Source organism: Chaetura pelagica, unplaced genomic scaffold (assembly GCF_000747805.2).
Source record: "Chaetura pelagica isolate M959 unplaced genomic scaffold, ChaPel_1.0 scaffold120, whole genome shotgun sequence".
Classification (NCBI taxonomy): Eukaryota; Metazoa; Chordata; class Aves; order Apodiformes; family Apodidae; genus Chaetura; species Chaetura pelagica.
This window is the reverse complement of record NW_009951952.1, coordinates 361,452-380,384: the sequence shown is the minus strand read 5'-3', so window position 1 is coordinate 380,384 and position 18,933 is coordinate 361,452. Positions and strand designations below refer to the sequence as shown.

The 18,933-nt window shown below is 41.7% G+C and overlaps 1 protein-coding gene across 1 annotated transcript; it reads right to left on the bottom strand.

Moving 5' to 3' along the window:
* Positions 1-2,970: 2,970 nt before the first annotated feature.
* On the bottom strand, positions 2,971-18,864 carry CASP2 (caspase 2, apoptosis-related cysteine peptidase). Its single transcript, XM_009998333.1, has 10 exons — positions 18,715-18,864; positions 15,938-16,105; positions 12,214-12,289; positions 10,863-10,957; positions 9,261-9,437; positions 7,981-8,109; positions 7,411-7,501; positions 4,673-4,822; positions 3,731-3,840; positions 2,971-3,105 (listed from the first exon to the last, which is right to left on the bottom strand). Exons 1-10 carry the CDS (start codon positions 18,862-18,864, stop codon positions 2,971-2,973), a joined length of 1,281 nt encoding a protein of 426 aa, XP_009996635.1.
* Positions 18,865-18,933: the final 69 nt, after the last annotated feature.

The following is an 18,933-nucleotide window of genomic DNA, read 5'->3' as shown; positions in this document are numbered from 1 at the left end:
TGAGGGGAGGTATCCCAAACCTGGGAAATAGGCACATAATTTGGTGACAAACTTCAGTATGCACTAATTAGTAGGGAGGAGACCCCAAGTCTGGTCAGGGGTATTAGTTACTCAATAAGACTCATGAATATAAATGTGCCTGAGGGACTAACCAACAGGTGGTAGACCCATGGATCAGAGAGAAAGGCCTGAGATTTGTGCAGGGGTAAGGGAGAGACAGAAGGAGCCAGGGTCTCTGGTTACTCATTGGGTCCATGAACACACTTGTGAAGCTACTGAGTGGGGGTGTGAGTGCTTTCACTGCTGCAAGTGAACTTAAATCCTTATCAGCCAAAGAGAAGGGGCTGCCTAGATTGATGCTCTGAGCCCTGGAAGCACTAAAGCCAGGTGCTGCTGAGAGCAGTGCTCTATCTGCTGCTGTCTGTGAAGCTGGCTATACCAGTGTCCTCCAGAAGTGTGTCTGTTTCCAAAATGCACACTGAGCTTTGCTACTGTTTGAACCTGCAGATGGAAAATCAGCCACTACAGCCACAGGCCCAGGGCAGGAAGCCCAGGGTTTCTGAGTCAGGCAGGAGGAATACCCAAGCCACAGGGCTGCTAGAAGCAGTGATAGCTTTTAACAACCCTTAACGGTTTATTTCTATGCAAAATTAATTTAGAAAAGTCAAACCTATGCTAAATGTGACCTTTCCCCCTTGCCCTCTATGTCACTTTACTAATAGCTAGCTAGTTTTTCTTTTTCTTTACAACCTGAACATAACAGATCCAAATCTAAGTATTTTCTCAAGGTAGCATTTTTTTAGGAACCTTTCTTTTTGGCATCAACTCTTCCTTTGAGAACATCAAGCTGACAATTTTCCCCTATTTTATGCACTGAAACACATCATCAGCCTCCTTCTTCGTGGCTGTGCCTCGCATCTCTTTATTAATGTATTAAGTTTTGTCTAGTCCAGGTGTTATCAAAGCTTACAAGCAGCCCATACTGATTGCAGCTAGCAAGTAGCAGGCTTCTGCCCAAGAGTTCAAAAGCACCTCTGGGAGGTATCACCTCAAGAAATTATGCACAATTCTCTTTATATACAAACTCCATTCCTTCACAAAAGTCTCCAAATGAAAGATACTGCACAGATTAATCAAACAAGAAATTATTTATTTTGACACTTCAAGGCAGTAAAATACAAGTATATAAAAAGTATATACAAAAGTGGCAGTGATAATGCAACTTGATGCAACCAGACAGAAATCTAATCCATCAGAGTGGACTGCTTAATCAATATACATATATATAAAATATTGCACCATTTCAAAGAGGGAGCACTCAGGAATAAAGTGTTTATACTCCAGGGAGGTACAACAGCTCTTAAACTGGTACCTTAAACTTCAGAGTAAGGCACCAACTGGCAAGTATCCTTATTCTGCTTATCACATTGTGTGTAAAGTAACTGCAAGATGCACGTTAATGCTGCACCTTTGTCAGCTGGAGGAAACACAGCCTTTGTTTCCCTAGGCAGAATAATAAAAAAGCACATGCCTAATTTACCAGCCTCCCTCCATATCCCTTTGTGCCTCCTATTTATAATTCAATCCTGAAAAAAATGTAAAAGCCACAGTTATATAAAAAGAGTAAGCCAGGGATTATGCCAATTTACTGCTACAAGATGGAGTGAGACTCAAGTGAACAGACTGTCTGTATGTCAGGGTAGGCTCTACCACAAAAAGAGAACAATGCCCGTCTCCCACATGTTATTATAGGGGAATAACTGCAACTGGACACAAGCAAGAGACAAATTCCATCATAAGGAGACGGTGCAAGGAATTTTCAAACTAAGTCATGGATTTTTTCTTATTGAACAGTTAAAATGACATTTTGCAAACAACAGTAGCTAAACAAACAGGTTTAAATGATCAGGGCTGAAAAAAGAACACTCATATAACAGGGTAATAATGTGAAACTCTTCCCTTTCATTTAAAAGGGGAACAAACAAAACTACAGTGATAAATAATCCAAGCAACATGCTTGGACTGTAAAAGCTGCCTTGACTATTTTTGTTAATTAAACAAAAGATCCTTTTTTACAAGGCTGTAGGGTTTCAGGTATTCAGTTGTACAGTGCAATTTACAGACTCCTGAGAAGCTGGTGGATTGAATGCTATGCCTGTTGTATCACACAGGCACTACGGAAAACAAATTCCTCAAAAGTAATATTCTACGCTGTTGTTTACTCTTGGGACTAAGGGGAGGTAGTCTAGAATTTCTAGATTCAAAACTATTTCTGGGGCAGTTTATGGAGGCTTATTTGTCTATATTAGAAATTCTGGATGCCCATTTGTTTTGCTGATAACCTGGGATGTCTCGTAGCTCTCTTGGTAACTTGGCTACATACATACTTGACTTGTAAGTCATCAAGGTGGGTAGGAAAATGTGAAGTACTGGAAACAGTAGCCTTCCATTTTAGAGAGGGGAGGATTCTCCTTCACAATGGAGCCTCTTCTAACGTGCACAGGAGCAGATTGCTCCGCATGAAGAACCAGGCAGAAAGTATTAAAATTTTTTATAATACAAGATGCATTGCATTTTATGAATAGTTTTCCTTTCAGAAAGGCTTAGCTTTTTTAAAAAAACAACTGTATGAGTAGTCTGTTTCATATTCACTTGGCTTACAAATTCCCTTATGTCTCTTTCCAAAGGATGTTCCCACTTCTTCCCAGTTCCAGTGCTGATCCTCTTTCCAGGAATTTCCATACGTATAGAATAAGTCAGGAGATTAGAATTTTAAACCTGAACTGAATCAGATTACAAAGAGCTGCCAGGACATTTTAGAAAGAGACAACATGAATTGCACTGGCCAGATATAAACAAGCACATCTTGCTTGTGGATCTGATGTCACAGCCCTCAAGAATGAAAATGTTGACATCCATACTCAAAAGTACAGCATTGGCAGCATCTCTCTTCCAACATAGCTGGCAGGGTTATTTTCCTGGCAGGTAGCCAGGAAACAGGTAGAGGTCCTGACAGAGTGTGCTACAATATTCTGACATTTCCTTGCAGCGGTGAAATTCTGTGCCTGGGGCATAACCTTCTCGATGCTTGATTTGCCTATTCACCTACATGGGAAATAAAAAAAAAAACACCAAACAAAAAACAACATAAAATTACTGGAAGGATTAAAAAGACAGAAGAAAGAAAAATGTCATTGCTTTCAATACTCATAGATTATTCTTTTAACTTACTAAAGTCACCCCTATGTACTGTCTTTCTACATTTTAAGAAGGGATAAAGAACTAAGGTGCAGGTCCAAGGCAGCTCAAGTTGCCATGGTCACACTGCTGTCTCCACTCCCTCTTCCCTCATTTTTCTTCATCATTTTCTTAAGCAAGTGAAAGCTCTTGTGCAGCTATGTGGTGAAGCAGTTCAGGGAATTAATCCGCCTGAAAAAATAGCTATTTCTATACAAGAAAAGTAATTATTGGCAAGACAGATTAACTTGTCTCATAAATGCACCATGTGATTGCACAATTGAAATGTGCAAGAAACAGCATTTTTACTGTGGTTAAACTGCTGTGGAACTGTATGTAAATGTATATATATATGAATGGGGAAGGAAGTAATAATTTTGCTATGAACAAGGCAAGGATAATTACTTTAGTAACAGATTAATCCTAGTGACTTGAAGCACTGGAAGGCTCTTCAGAAACCAGGTAAGTGTAGGAGAAAGATGCTCCAGCTCACCTTCACCAACATGTCAGCCACATGAGTGTCTCGGGCGTCCTCTGCAAACACAGAGGTGAGAGCCTCAATATACCAGGACCCACGCTTGGTGTTCCGCATCGCTGCAGTGCCTGGGAAGAAAGTGGATATGATGAAGTTTCTGGGGGACACAGACACATGAAACCTTCTGTCCCAGTCTGAAGCTAATTTTCCTTTTACTGATTTTTTTTTTTTCCCCTTCAGTAAGCTGTCTTTAACTAGCAGCAAGTTTTCCAGCTCCAGCTAGTGGACAGATACTGCTGGAATGTTTGTGTTGCTGCTGGTACTTCAAGGTCACTTCGCTCTGCTTGTGGAAACTATGGCCTCAGATGCTAAAGGAGCTGAAGAGTTGTATCTGCAACCCTCCCCTATGGAGGAGTGGACTAGACAGACAGCAAAATTTGACCAAAGTATTACATTCCATGTATCTACATAAGCTCAGTGTAAGGCCAGGGACCATGGAAGTCAAATTTCTTCCTGATTCTTCTTCCCTTCTCTTCCATCCATGGCTGGTGTCCAGGGAGGACTCCCATCTGTTCATCACCACTGATCCCCAGGCCTGTGCATTCCTGACCCCTCAGCTCCTGCCTGCTCTGCCCTCTCTCCAGCAGCTCCGGGACATTTGGGAACTGCTCACAGCTCAGGAGATGCCCTGGGAGTTGCTGGGGGTGGGGGGAGGTGATAGGGTTTTGCACATTCCTGAACATACTTGTGTATAATTGTGCTTATTATCTTATCATTAGTATTTGATTAAAGCTGTCTGGTTTAGTTTTCAATCCAGAAAGTCTCCCTCTATTATCTGTCTCCTTTCCTTACCTGGGTAGGAGGGGGGAGGGGAAGGAGAGCATTATTGTTGCTGGTTTAATTGCTGATCCTAGGCAAACTGTGACACCTTCTTATGCCCTAACAATTAATCCTCAGTACCTTTCAGGCAAGCATATCCACAGATCATATCAGAGCACGTAGGCAGGCGAAGTTTGAGATTTTCTTCCTTGTTTGCATCACTTTCTTCACAGCCCGTGGACTCTGACCATTCTTTCCCATCTCTTTGATCCACTCCCCGGTCTGTCTCATCTGTGAGATCATCAAACAAGGGGTGAAGGGAGGGAGGAAGGGACCGGGTGGGGTGGGAAGAGGGAGGAAAAGAAATGATCCTGAATTACTGGATGTAGTTTTTCTGAAAGTCTTTAATTTTGATCCCCGGTCAGCAATGCCACAACTGCTGTCAAACAGAAAGATTCTACATGAACTTGAAGATTTTTCAGTTGTTTTAAAAAACTTATCTGAAAGTTGTTCTGCACAAACTAACGTAGATGCCAGAAAGAGCTGGACCTGTTCACTGTCATGTGACTGTTAGTCTATGTGCTGATTTCTTCCCCTTTCCTTTCCTATGCTGATCAAGGGGTAGCTGGCAAAGCAAGGATGTTTCTGGTAGTCCTTCACCATACATGGATTTGATGCCCAGCCCTAAGAGCTTCTATTTTCCACTTTTATCTGCCTTAGAACATGTCCAGAAATGTCTAGTGTAGCCTGCAATGCTAACTACCTACTTATTGCACAACTCACATTAGAGCTATAGTTCTAATTGCTAAGGTCTAGCTCCAAGAAATCAAGAAATCATGGACCAAATATCAAAATCGGTTCAAAATCCTGACTATAATACCACTCGTTGCAATCAAAAGCATAAACTGTGCAACAGTAAAATGCAAAATAATTTGACCCCAAACACAAGAGAGAGAAAACTCCGGTACATGGAGATTTTCTTAAAACCAGGAGAACACTTAATGTTCATTCCAGGAATCATTAGGATGGATTATCACAGTTGTAGATATTCTCAAGTTAGTTGTTTACATGATGCAGAACTTCCATTGTAATCTAAACTAACTGCTTAGAGGCAAAAAATTTAATAGTCCAACCACGCTATAAGAAAAAGAAAACATTTTATAGGTTTTCTTTTATATAACTTCACCCTTTTGTTCCTTTGTTGTATTAAAATCTACCAGTCTAGCAGCACAGGCCAGATTCCAGTCTTAGGAGGCACATGTGTCCACTTCCGAGGCTTTCCACTTATGATGGCTCTAGGTTTTGTCACCTAATAAGTGCGTTTGGATTTCTAACCCTTTTACAAAGGCTGTTCAAAAATTAGTTAGACTATACTAAATCTTTATCTACTTTTAAAATTCTGTCATTTATAGAAGACAGATTAGGCTTATTACATAAATGTAGGGCAAACAAATAACCTATGCACTTCTCATTTCATCTATAATTTAATCTATATCCATGCTATTTATACAGCCTTTAAAATGATGATCTTAATATTTTTTTAAAGTAAAGAAAGATTTTTCCCTTTCAGTCACTTAAGGCTCAATCCTTTGCCTACTGTCACATGCCAGTTTTACAGTATTTTGCATAGCAAGCTTACCACTCTTCCTTAACTGAAACCTTTACAGGAATCGCAGAATGGTTTGTATTGGAAGGGACCTTAAAGATCATCTAGTTCCAACCCCCTGCATGGGCAGGGACACCTCCCACTAGACCAGGTTGCTCAGAGCCACATCCAACCTGCCCTTGGACACTTCCAGGGATGGGGCTTCCACAGCTTCTCTAGGCAGCCTGTGCCAGTGTCTCACCACCCTCATAGTGAAGCATTTCCTTCTTATGTCTGACCTAAATCCCCCCTCTTCCAGTTTTAATCTATGCTCCCTTGTCCTCTTGCTACAAGCCCTTGTAAAAAGTCCCTCTCCAGCTCTCCTGTAGCCCCTCCAGGTACTGGAAGTCCACTACAGGAACAGGAAGGCCAAGCAAGACTTGTTGATGTAAGCAGACCCATTGTAGTAATATTACAATCAAACATACCTAACTAGGGCAGCTGCCAGTTCTGGCTTTTTGTACTTATTTCCACATTGTTATGAGTCTGCATATTCACATTTGCTCAAGAGTTATCTAAAGGGTCAATAACATAAAGGAAAGGAATCTCATTCCATGCATCATAAACATGCACGTTACAATATTTTCAAATGCTTTGCAGTATCAAATATTTTTGATCCCCAAAATATTTAATTTAGGCTTTAGGTTACTCTCTGCATTGAGATTAAATAAGGATAAAAGATGAATGAAATATTGTTTTGGCTAGGGGACAAATTATAAAGCTCTGCTAAAAATGAAAGAGAGTTCATTGAAAGGAAAAGAAAAAAAAAAAAGAAAGTAAAGAGGAGCCAACTTTGATAGCTCAAGAGATGGCAACACCAGAGATACAACACATCCAGGATCAAGATAGACAGGACTTCAGACAACACTCCAGTGCTAGTGCACCACTCTGTGCTGTGCTGCTATTTGATGCACCATAAGCCCCACTCCCCCTACTGCAGGAACAGCAAGAGAAAGCCTCAATGTATGAGTGGGATATGATAAAGCTTTATATCACTAAGGTGCTCTGGGGTCTGCAAGTCAATGCACACACCTCATGCAGAGCAAAAGACACTTACAGAGCAACAGATGCAGTGGCAGCAGCAGGGCAGAGGGAGGTGAATATGGGTCCCCACTTACACCTGAGAGAAGCAAAGAGGAAAGTTGACAGCGAGTTGAATGTGAGGGTGTGTATGTGTGCACAATGAGCCTTAATGGCAAGGTAAATGCATGACTTGCAGTATCCAGGCACTCACCTCCCCGGCAGGCCTGAATAAAGAACATTTTGGGCTTATTCTGGAGATTTGGACAGTTTGCATTATCAAAGAGCTGGAAAGCCTCCTGCAACTGAAAGAAGACAGAAGATAAGTATTCTTCACTGAATCTTTCTGTGAGGCAAACCCAGTCTCATCTTGCTTTCCTGTAATTTGGTTATTACCTCATCAGTCTTGATATTTTCTCCTTAATCTCCAGTTTATCACTATGTGATAAACACATCCCCTCCTCATCCTCTCCCCCAGATCCTGATAGTTTGAGTTTATGCACTCTACCTAGTGCTGCCTGTATAGGAAGAGAAACTGAAATAACTTCCCATACTTGTTCTATTTCTATGCCATTCTTTATCATAAAGACTTCTCAAAGACAGCTCCCTCCCTTTTCTTCCCATAAACCCCTATTTTTTCCTTAAAAAAAATCTGAATCCTCAGAATCCTCCCATTACTTCACTCCTGCCCCCCCAACCTCCCCCCCTTTTTTTTTTCCCTCTCTTTCCATTGCTACCTTTCAAGAGATAAACTACAACAACACATCAGGACACAGCAATATACCTGTAGTAGTTTGCCATCACTTCCATAAACGCCACCCTCCACACCATGGGAAAGTAAAGCCACAATACAGGAATCCACATCCTGATGATCTGGCAACTTAGAGAATCTCTCTAATGCCTTCTGCATCTCCTGGAAGAGAAATACAGAAATACAGTGTTTAATGCTTTCCAGACTTGCACAAGACAAATGGGTTAATATACAGGAAAAACAAACAGTTCTCCTGTTCTGAAATAAACTCTATGTACACCACATTTATAGGGCAGGTGAAGTGTTTTATAGAAGAAGTGCACAATGTTCTTGTCCTTTTATGTAACATTCAGTCCTAAGTATAACCTGCCATGCAGGGAAAGGCTGAGACAACTGGATCTGTTCAGCCTTGAGAAGTCTCATGGGAGACCTTACTACCATGTTGCAGTACATAAAGGGTGGCTACCAAGAAGACAGAGACTCCCTTTTTACAAGGAGACACACGGAAAAGACAAGGGATAATAGGTACAAGTTGCTCCTGGGGAGATTCCAGTTGGACTCCAGAAGAAAATTTTTCACCATGAGAACAGTTAAGACATTGGAATAATCTCCCAAGGGAAGTGCATTGGACAGTCTTAAGACTCAGCTTGATGGGGTGCTGGGCCATCTCATTCAAACTGTATTATTATCTAGAAAGGTTGGACCAGATTATCCTTGAGGTCCCTTCCAACCTGGCATTCTATGATTTGTTGTGAAGTAGGAATCACTTAGGACATCCTCATTTCTATACTAGCCAACAGGAGCATGCAGCAATGAGTTGGTACATACAGATTCAACATAAAATAAATCAAGTGTTATTTTATAGAGGTTTTACATTGACACTTGTGTCTGGCTGGGATATTGGAGCAACTTGGATATATACTCTGGTACTTTAGGCATTCAAACACTAGTCATCAATTCAAAACAACAATAAAAGTTGGAAAACTTCAGGTACTCTGACAAGAGAGCAGATGCAAAAGTCTCATAATGTTGCAAAAGCTGCCTTCCAGAATAAAAGAGTCTTTGAAGGTTTCATAGGGATTTAAAACAAGTAAGTACAAATGAGGCTGGTGAGAGGAGCAATTGCATTCCTAGTTAAGTGCAATTTAACTGTGTATATACTGGAAGACTGATAATTAGGATAGCAATTGAGTCCATCAGTGAAAGGACACCAAAACATCACTTAGACTAAAGCAATCTCTTAAGATGTTTATGTAACAGCTATAAGCTCTCATCCATATTGGTTTGGGAGTTCTCAGATCCATCCTCCTTACCTGTGCTGTTTGATCACGAAAGACAGTCACTTGATACCCAAGATGCTTGAAAAGCACCTCCAGGGAAGTACAGTCCACATCTCCCCCTGCACGATACTCCAAGTCCTTCTCACTGCTGAAATGGACATTGCTGAGAATCAGTGCTAAGCCTCGGGGCTCTGATATCAGTTTATATGCCTGAGAAGATTTAAAATGAGTAAATTTAGACTACACAAGGAAATAATAGAATGTGAGAGTAGAACAGCAACCCCTATGTACTAATTTGGTATTTTTTTTTAATAAATAAAACAAATATTTCCATTGCAAAGGATCTGAAAGACAACTGTATTTGCAAGTCTCCACAACCAATGATCCTACAATGCTATTGTTAAGATGTGACACTAGCTTGCTTTATCTTTTAAGGAAAACAAACAAAAAAAACCCCCACAGCTTACACATTTCAACTTGCAAATTAGGTCTTGCTAGTTTTTCCACTTTCCCCACCCTCGTCCCAGCACAGCTCCATTTCTTTCTGTGATTCCTATCAAAGGCCTCAGGACAGCATTATGCAAAGTTTAGCTAATAGGTTTTAGTTGCTTCGAGGGGGAGACAGAAACGTGAAACAGCAATTGAGTTACAATTGTAACAGCACTTTACTGACCCTGAAAGTTACACTGCTGGCAAAAAGGTTAACAAGGAAATAATTAAAGAGAGGTGTCTCCAAACTAAGTTGCCTCTCTGCCCCTCCCACTCTAACAACATCAATACTAAATCAGTTACTAACACTCTTGTAAATCGGAAGTGAAATTTAATGCCAAAGGAGAATATCGAGAGGGGCGTATCCAGGAGCAGGTGTAAAAGGAGGCAAATCAAGCTCAATCTGATGCTGCCTAATTAGGTCTCCCCATTAGACAGCTGGAAAAAAACCTGGTTTGCTATGCAGAGCCTGTGACAGCACTGTCAAGTGTTAGCACACGGTCTAACCCCCCTATACAAAAATAATTTTGTTCCTTAAGTCCACAGCTCCAAAATCTATGCTTTATAAACAGAATAAACAAAAAGTATTTAGACTACCTATATAACTTCAAATGCTGCAGAAGACTAGAAATTCGGGTTGTTCTACTCAGTATTACCCAGCATAATATACAGATCTGGCTCTTGAGCCTAGGGAGACACTATTCAGGGTACAGTTGGCAATGAAAACAGCCAATACTGACTACTACTTGAAACACAGTTCTAGTACTTAAGAGTTATTTGCAGAGTGTGTCATCACACTGAAGAAGATAAGTATGCAGACAAATAAATACTGACAGCTTACACACAGCAATGCAACAGGAGGCATTTCATGAAACTCTCCAGGAACAAACACCAGAGGCAGAGATTTGCATAGAGTTACAGAACCCCTCAGAATTTTTTTGACACTTGTAAATGAGAACTAAAGTGAAACAAAGATGACTGGTAATACCTTTCAGTTACACCAATACCACAGCACTGATCTGCATCCCAATCAAGGATGCATTTTGACTCAGTTTTAAGTAGCACCACATTTTAAGTAGCAGTTGATATATCCAAACACCTCCCATCTTTCACATCTTAAGGAGGTTTTCTCTGTCAACTACTTACCAAGTGCTGATGATCATAATAAAACTCAGGGGTGCAGTACTTCACTGGGGGAACTGGGGGACCATCTCCATTATCCAAGGAATGTTCCATTGGTTCTGTGCAAAAAAAAAACAACATGGCAATAAAAAATTAAAAATCCCAATTTCAAAGGCAGTAACTTGCAAATTCTGAACTATGAAGTCTTAGGTATATTGCTGTATTATACTATGAATTTTTTCTAAAAAATTTCCTTCATCAGGAACTACAGACATACAATGAAATGTAGCAGAAAAACCCCAAAAGTAATGGATCGGTATACTTCTTTTTTATTATTTTAACTGGCCTTTTTTTTTCCCATCTTGTATGTGAGTTAGCCTTATCCGAGGCCTAGTAAATTTGGTTCTACAGTGTATGAAAACAGAATTATCATTTTAAATTATCATAAAGTCCAATGCCCTTTTTTGTTCATCTGTCTATGAACAATCCATTCCTCTAGATAGCAGCAGAGGAGGCAAGTGACAATCAGCTACTTGCCATTTGCAGACACTCACTCCCCTGTCCTGAAGAAATGGAGCTAATAATGTTCATTATCTCCTTTAAAATCTTTTTTTCAGCCTTTTGAGGCATGTCTCTCCTGGTTGGAGGAAGATGGGCTCTAAAAAACTGAAACAACCAACCTGTAAACCTTTGCACCTAAATGAAGCCTTCAAAATCTAGTCACTTGTTCTTCTGACTCCAGAGAGAGAACCTAGTAACCAGTACAGGGTTAAAGCTGTGATTAGGAAACATGAGTATGCCAGGCATTACCAGAGGCAACATAAAAAATAGCAAGGAGATTCATTCCAACTAGTTCTCTGATCTAAGTAAAAAATGCTTGCTAAAGAAAAGCTGATTTGCTGCACTTGACAGAAGCTACAGAAATCTGTTGGGCCTATGTATAAGGCCTTGTAGTTCAATTTCTTTGTTAAGGAGGATGTCTAAGTTAGGGAATACTACCAAAAATCAGTATCTTTTCACACCTATATTTCAATTAAACTCTAGCACAAATCTTAAACAAAGAAAATCTTTGAAAAAATCTAAACTTTTACTGACACATACTGTTTAAGTCACAAAATTTCCTGTAAGAATAAATGAAGCTGACAAGAAACTGATTGGGTTCTGTCTTGCAGTATGCTATTTTACTTTCATTTTCCAGCCTAATTCTGCCTCCTACATCTGACCACAATATAGTCTGTTCACTGTCAAGTTTGTATTCCTGAGATGAGGAAAGTGGTAGCAAGCTTATCTCCAAAATTGAATTAAGAGTATTAAGAAATTAGAAGCAAGCAACCAGACAGCCAATCAAGCACTAATGATGTCATGTGCAACTCACCAAACCAGCGTGATCTCTTCGAAATACATGATTCACTGGTAGGGAATGGAAGATTTGATCCGTAACAGTGTTCAAGCTACAAGACATCAAATAAATCCATGAAAAAAAGAGTAGCATAAAACAGCTCTTTTTTTCTCGACAGTACAAGCCTGTAGATATCACGGAAAAAAAGATACATACATTTACATATACATGGTTCATGACCACCTGAGGAACCCGAGTATACAAAACTAGAGTGGGGCCTGATGAGATGCATCCCTGAGTCCTGAGGGAACTGGTGAATGTAGTTGCCAAGCCAATCTCCATATTTGAAAAGTCATGGCAGTCAGGTTAAGTTCCTGGTGCCAGGAAAAAGGGAAAGATCACACCCATTTTTAAAAAGAGTAGAAAGGAAGACCTTGGGAACTACCAACCTGTCAGCCTCACCTCTATGCCTGGGAAGATCATGGAACAGATCCTCCTAGAAGACATGCTAAGGCACATGGAGGATACAGAGAGATGACTCGAGCTAACCAGCATAGCTTTACTACGGGCAAGTCCTGCCTGACCAACCTAGTGACTTTCTACAATAGAGTCACTACATCACTGAGCATGGGGAAAGCAGTAGATGTCATCTGTCTGGACTTCTGCAAGACCTCTGATGTGGTCCCCCACACCATCTCCTAAGCTGGAGAGACATGGATTGATAGGAGGAACTGTTTGGTGGATAAGGAATTGGCTGGATGGTCACATCCAGAGAGTAGTGGTCAATGGCTCAATGTCCAGAAGGAGAGGGGTGACAAGTGGTGAACCTCAGGAGTCCATACTGGGACTGGTGCTGCATAATATCTACATTAATGACATAGACAGTGGGATCAAGTGCACCCTCAGCAAGTTTGCCAATGACACCAAGCTGGGTGGTGCAGTTAACACACCTGAGGTAAGTGATGCCACCCAGAGGGACCTGGATAAGCTGAAGTGGGCCCATGTGAATTTCATGAGGTTCACAAAGGCCAAGTGCAAGATCTTGCAACTGGGTAGAGGAAATCCTCATTATCAATACAGGCTGGGGGATGAGGTGATACGGAACAGCACTGATGAAAGGGATTTGGAGGTACTGGTAAGGTGAAAAGATGGACATGAGACAACAATGTGCACCTGCAGCCCAGAAAGTCAACAGTGTCCTGGGCTGCACCAAAAAAAGTCTGGCCAGCAGGTCAAGGGAGGTGATTCTTCCCCTCTAGTCCACTCTCATGAGCTCCCACCTGGAGCACTGTGTCCTATTCTGGAGCCCCCAACAGAAGGACATAGAGCTATTGGAGCAGATCTGGAGCCCCCAACAGAAGAAGGACATAGAGCTATTGGAGCAGGTCCAGAGGAGGGGCCACAAAGATGATCAGAGGGTTGGAGCACCTCTGCTATAAAGACAGGCTGAGTGAGCTGGGATTGCTCAGCCTAGAGAGAAGGCTCCAGGGAGACCTCATAGTAGCCTTCCAGTAGATGGAGGAGACCTAAAGAAAACCTGGGGAGAGACTTTTTACAAGGTAGTGTAGTGACAGAAAAAGGGATAATGGATTAAAACTGGAAGAGGGGAGATTTAGGTTAGACATTAGGAGGAAATCCTTCAGTATGAGGGTGGTGAGACACTGGCACAGGTTGCCCAGGGAGGTGGTGGAGGACTCACCCCTGGAGGCATTCAGAATCAGGCTTGATGAGGCTTTGAGGAACCTGATCTAGTTAAAGAAGACCCTGAGCACTGCAGGGGTGGTTGGACTAGATGGCCTTCTAAAGGTCTCTTCCAACCCAACATATTCCATGATAGACAAGACTTAAACCATAGTATGGTTCACATCCAAGACAAATACTGTGACAAAATAGAAGCAGCACTGTCAAGGCAAAATCTCTTCCTTTCTTTGCTCATCTTTACTTCTAGCCAAATCCTTCATTTGGAAACATTACACTAAGGTCAGTGATACCCATATTTTTGATTGTTTTCAAAATGTCACTGTTTATATAGTACAGCACAACTGAAAACAAAAATAAAATAGACAGGTTAGTCTGATAAACCCTGCATTTTAATAAGGGAACAACTCTGTTCAGAAATATCAGCTCTTCCTTTCATCATATAAAATATGTTTACTGCTAGCTCCCATCTTTGTCAAGGCACTAAGAATACTGATCATTGCTAAATTCTTTGTTTAGTCCAATTCTAATGACAGCATAGTGAAAAGGTGAAAATAAAAACAATGTGGTAAAGAAAGAAAAGTCCATCTCACCTCAACAGACAACACTAGCTTTTAGCAACTTTCCACTCAGAGAATTACTAAACACCACCTTCAAAGGTTTCAGAGAAAATATTTTCTTTGTGGCTTTTGGGTTCTTGATGATAGGCAGGAGGCAGGACCTCCCTACTTCGTGTACCTATTGATGCTCCAGGATCCTCAACATCCCTCAAAGCCTTCCTGGCTGTCCTGTTGAGCAGCTCTAACTAGTTCTAGGTATAACAAAATAGGTTTTTTGTTGTCTTCTATATTCCCATGTCATTTCTAGTCAGACAGTAAGAAACAAAATCAAACATTAACAAAAGGAAAATACAAGATCTTCTCAAGGTAGTTCTCAGGAGTAAAATAATGGAATTTAGATGTTAGAATATGCATTATTTTTGTGTATCTGTTTATCACGTAAAGTTTCACATCTTGATGTTCACTTCCAAGAATGATGGAAAAATAATTAAAAGAAAAATTTAAAAAATAATAATTAAAGGTCAAGCTCATGCAGTTCAACAGGTGCGGAGTTCTGCACTTGGGGAGGAGCAACCCCATGCACCAACAGATGATGCTGAGGACCACCCAGCTGGAAACCAGCTTGGCAGAGAAGAATTCTGGGGCTCTGGAGGACACCAAGTTGAAGAGGAGCCAGCAACGTGCCTTTGTAGTGAACAAGGCTAACGTTCTCCTGGGCTACATCAGGAGGAATGATGTCAGCAGATCAGATCAAGGGAGGTGATCCTTCCCCTCTACTCAGCTCTGGCAAGGCTGCACTTGGAGTCCTGTGTCCAGTTCTGGGCTCCTCTCTGCAAGGGAGATACGGACATACAGGAGAAAGGCCAACAATGGGCTGCAGAGATGGTGAGGGACTGGAGCACCTCCCATATGAGGAGAGGCTGAGAGATCTGGGACGACTCAGCCTGGAGAAGAGAAGTCTTAAGGCAATCTTAGCAATACACATGAACAACTGAAGGAAGGGTGCAAAGAGGACAAAGCCAGGCTCTTCTCATTGCTGCCCAGTGACAGGCCCAGTAGCCAGAGGCACAAACTGGAGGTTTCCTCTGAACATAAAGAAACCTTTTTTACTGTGAGGGTAACCAAGCACTGGACAAGGTTGCCCAGAGTGTTTGTGGAGTCTCCATTCTTGGCTATATTTAAAAGCCGCCTTGACATGGCCCTGGGCAACATGCTAAAAATGGTTTGGACCATATGACTTCCAGAGTTCTCTTTCAACCTCCACCATCTTGTGATTCTATGTGAAAATTCTTCTCTTCTTAAATTCCTTCCCCCCTGCTTTTACTAAAGCTAATTTGCAAAACAAAAACAAACAAAAATGCCCCCCCAAACCAAAACAAATAACCAAACCCATCCTGTCCTTCATAAACTGTTTTTTTTCCATTTGAAAAAGATCACTTTGTACCCAAACCAAATCTGAAATATAGTTAATCCATCTTATTTTTAAAAAAAACCTGCTGTACCCTTGTGATCCCATGGCTCAGGTTGGATGTTGTCTTCAAGATCACTGCCTCCAGATGCTGTTGTTTGGTTTCTCGTAGAGCTTCACAGAAGGCTGAGAAGGCATCAGGGCCTCTCTTGGGCAGCAAATTGAGGAATTCCACATTTTGGCTGAAGCTGCCAGACTTGGCCTAGATCCAGAGAAAAAACACAAAGCCACACTCAAAGTATCATCCCAAACCAGTTAATTTTCAACAATCTTCGGAATAAGATTTTGTTGTGGTTTTTTTTACTTCATGTAAATGGTTCATCACCATGCTTAGTTGTGCTAGATCTATTTTTGTAACTTTTCCTAGTGGATTTCACTCCCACTGCTCTGTTCCTAGTAGGTCAAGAGGGAGAATACAGGACAACACAGCAAGCCAACAATTGCTACATTACCACACACAGTAATATGCTGTCTTCTCTCTGAACTTTTGCTTCCAGTTACTGTCAGAATAACAACTACTACCCCTCCTTGAATACACTAAGTCCAAAACATGTTTCCACTACTTCCCAAAAGTTTATGGTCTCATGCACAGGTATGAAAATCCCTCTGAAAGTGTTAAGCAAAATACTCACCACATGCAGTCAATTTTGAAAAGATACTACATACATATAGACTGCAATTTTTAGACCAAAAAGGCAACATATAGTAGTATGAGAAAAAGTAACAATCAAAAATGGAATTTATGTATCTGTAAGATATTCTCAAGAAGTTCTAATTGTTAGAATATTAACAGGGCAATTTGCCAACAAATCGTATCATTTAGATATCATGGGGAAGGCTATTATTGTATAAAACACATCAAAACATCATGTACTAAAAGCATGGGTATCAAAAATAAATGTTGACAGTTCCATGGAATTATTTTTTCTTTTTTAATTACTACTTAGATCTCCACTCTCATCTTTGGGTAGATGATGATAAAGGCCTAACACTCTGCTTGCAATCACAGAAGGTCCCTTAATTGCTTACTTAAATCCTGAGATGCAGCTGTCATGCACCTTCAGTTCTTTCATTTTCAGTTTGCTTTCTCTCTGAAGAGCAGTATCTCCATCTTGCACTGTCTTCAGTGCATTCCCATAGTTTTGGGAGCAATCCCCAAGCTCCTTCCAATGGCTTATCTTCATGGTACCCGCTGCTCAGGGTAAGTAACAAGCCCACAAACAGCATTTGTTATATGATCTAGTCTTGGATCATGGAAGGTTCTTCACACAATTTACAAAAATGCATACAACAAGCTGGTTTATAACATATTAAATTACTGACTTTTGCCTTATTCTTTTGAAAGCAGGCATTATTCCTACTTCTACAAATGGAAAAAAAGAATATGGGAGGCACAAAACACCAAGGGACTGGAAGATACCATCTGACTCATGAAGTGCAACTACATATCAGCATGCAAGCCAACAATTTAGTAAGTCTCTGAGAAAATCCATATTGCCAAAAGTAACTTACAGTTCTCCACCATGATGCAAGCAAACCCCATCCTGCTGTGCATGTTCTCCAAGCATAATGGCATTAAAATATGCAGGCAACATACAGGTCAAGGGAGGTGATTCTCCTCCTCTATTCCACTCTCATGAGACCCCACCTGGAGTACTGTGTCTAATTCTGGAGCCCTCAACATAAGAAGGACATGGAGCTTGAGGAGTGAGTCCAGAGAAGGGCCACAAAGATGACCAGAGGGCTGGAGCACCTCTGCTATGAAGACAGGCTGAGAGAGCTGGGGTTGTTCAGTCTGGAGAAGAGAAGGCTCTGGAGAGACCTTATAGTGGCCTTCCAGTATCTGAAGGGGGCCTAAAGGAAAGCTGGGATGGCACATTTTTATAAGGGCTTGTATCAAGAGAACAAGGGGTAATGGATTAAAACTGGAAGAGGGAAAGGTGGGAGAGATGGGCCAATGCCAACCTCATGACATTCAACAAGATCAAGTGCAAGGTCCTCCACCTGGGCTGGTACAACCCCAGGCACAAATAAAGGCTGGAGGAAGAATGGCTTGAGAGCAGTCCTGAGGAGAAGGACTTGGGGGTGGTAGTTGATGAGAAGCTTAACATGAGCCTCCAGTTTGTGCTGGAGCCCAGAGAGCAACTGCATCCTGGGCTGCATCAAAAGAAGTGTGGACAGCAGGGCCAGGGAGGTGATTCTGCCCCTCTGGTCTGCTCTGGTGAGACCCCATCTGGAATACTGTGTACAGGTCTGGAGCCCTCAACAGAGAAGGCCATGCAGCTGTTGGAAAGGGTCAAGAGAACACCATGAAGAAGATCTGAGAGCTGGAGCACATGTGCTATGAAAACAGGCTAAGAGAGTTGGGGTTGTTCAGCCTGGCTCTGGGGAGACCTCATAGTGGCCTTCCAGCACCTGAAGGAGCTACAGGAAAGCTGAGAAAGGGCTCTTCACCAGAGACAGCAGTGATAGGACAAGGGGCAATGGATTAAAACCAAAAGGGGGTGGATTTAGGTTAGACATCAGGAAGAAATTATTCACCATGAGGGTAATAAGATGCTGGAACAGGTTGTCCAAGGAAATTGTGGAACCTCCCTCTCTGCAAGAGTCCAATGCCAAGATGGATGGGGTCCTGAGCAATCTGATCTTGTGGGAAATGTCCCTGCCCTTGCAGGGGGGTTAGAACTATGTGATCTTTAAGGTCCCTTCCAACCCAGGTAATTCTATGATAACGAGTTTTACTGTGCTACCGCTGCCGAGAACGACACCAACAGAAACAAAGCTCAGTGTGGTCGGGTACAGCCTGCATACCTGTATCACTTCCACCATCTCCGTGGTGATGATATCTTTCTCTACCATATGCTCCATCAGCTCCTTCAATACCAGCTGCTTCGCCAGCATCACCCGGTTCCTCTTCAGCGCTTCCTGGTGACATCGCTGCATGCCGCAGGCGGCCAGCATCCTGGCGGGAGAAGGGGAAGGCCGAAGCCAAGCTCAACGGGAGGAGCCACCCTCACCCCTCCCCACGTC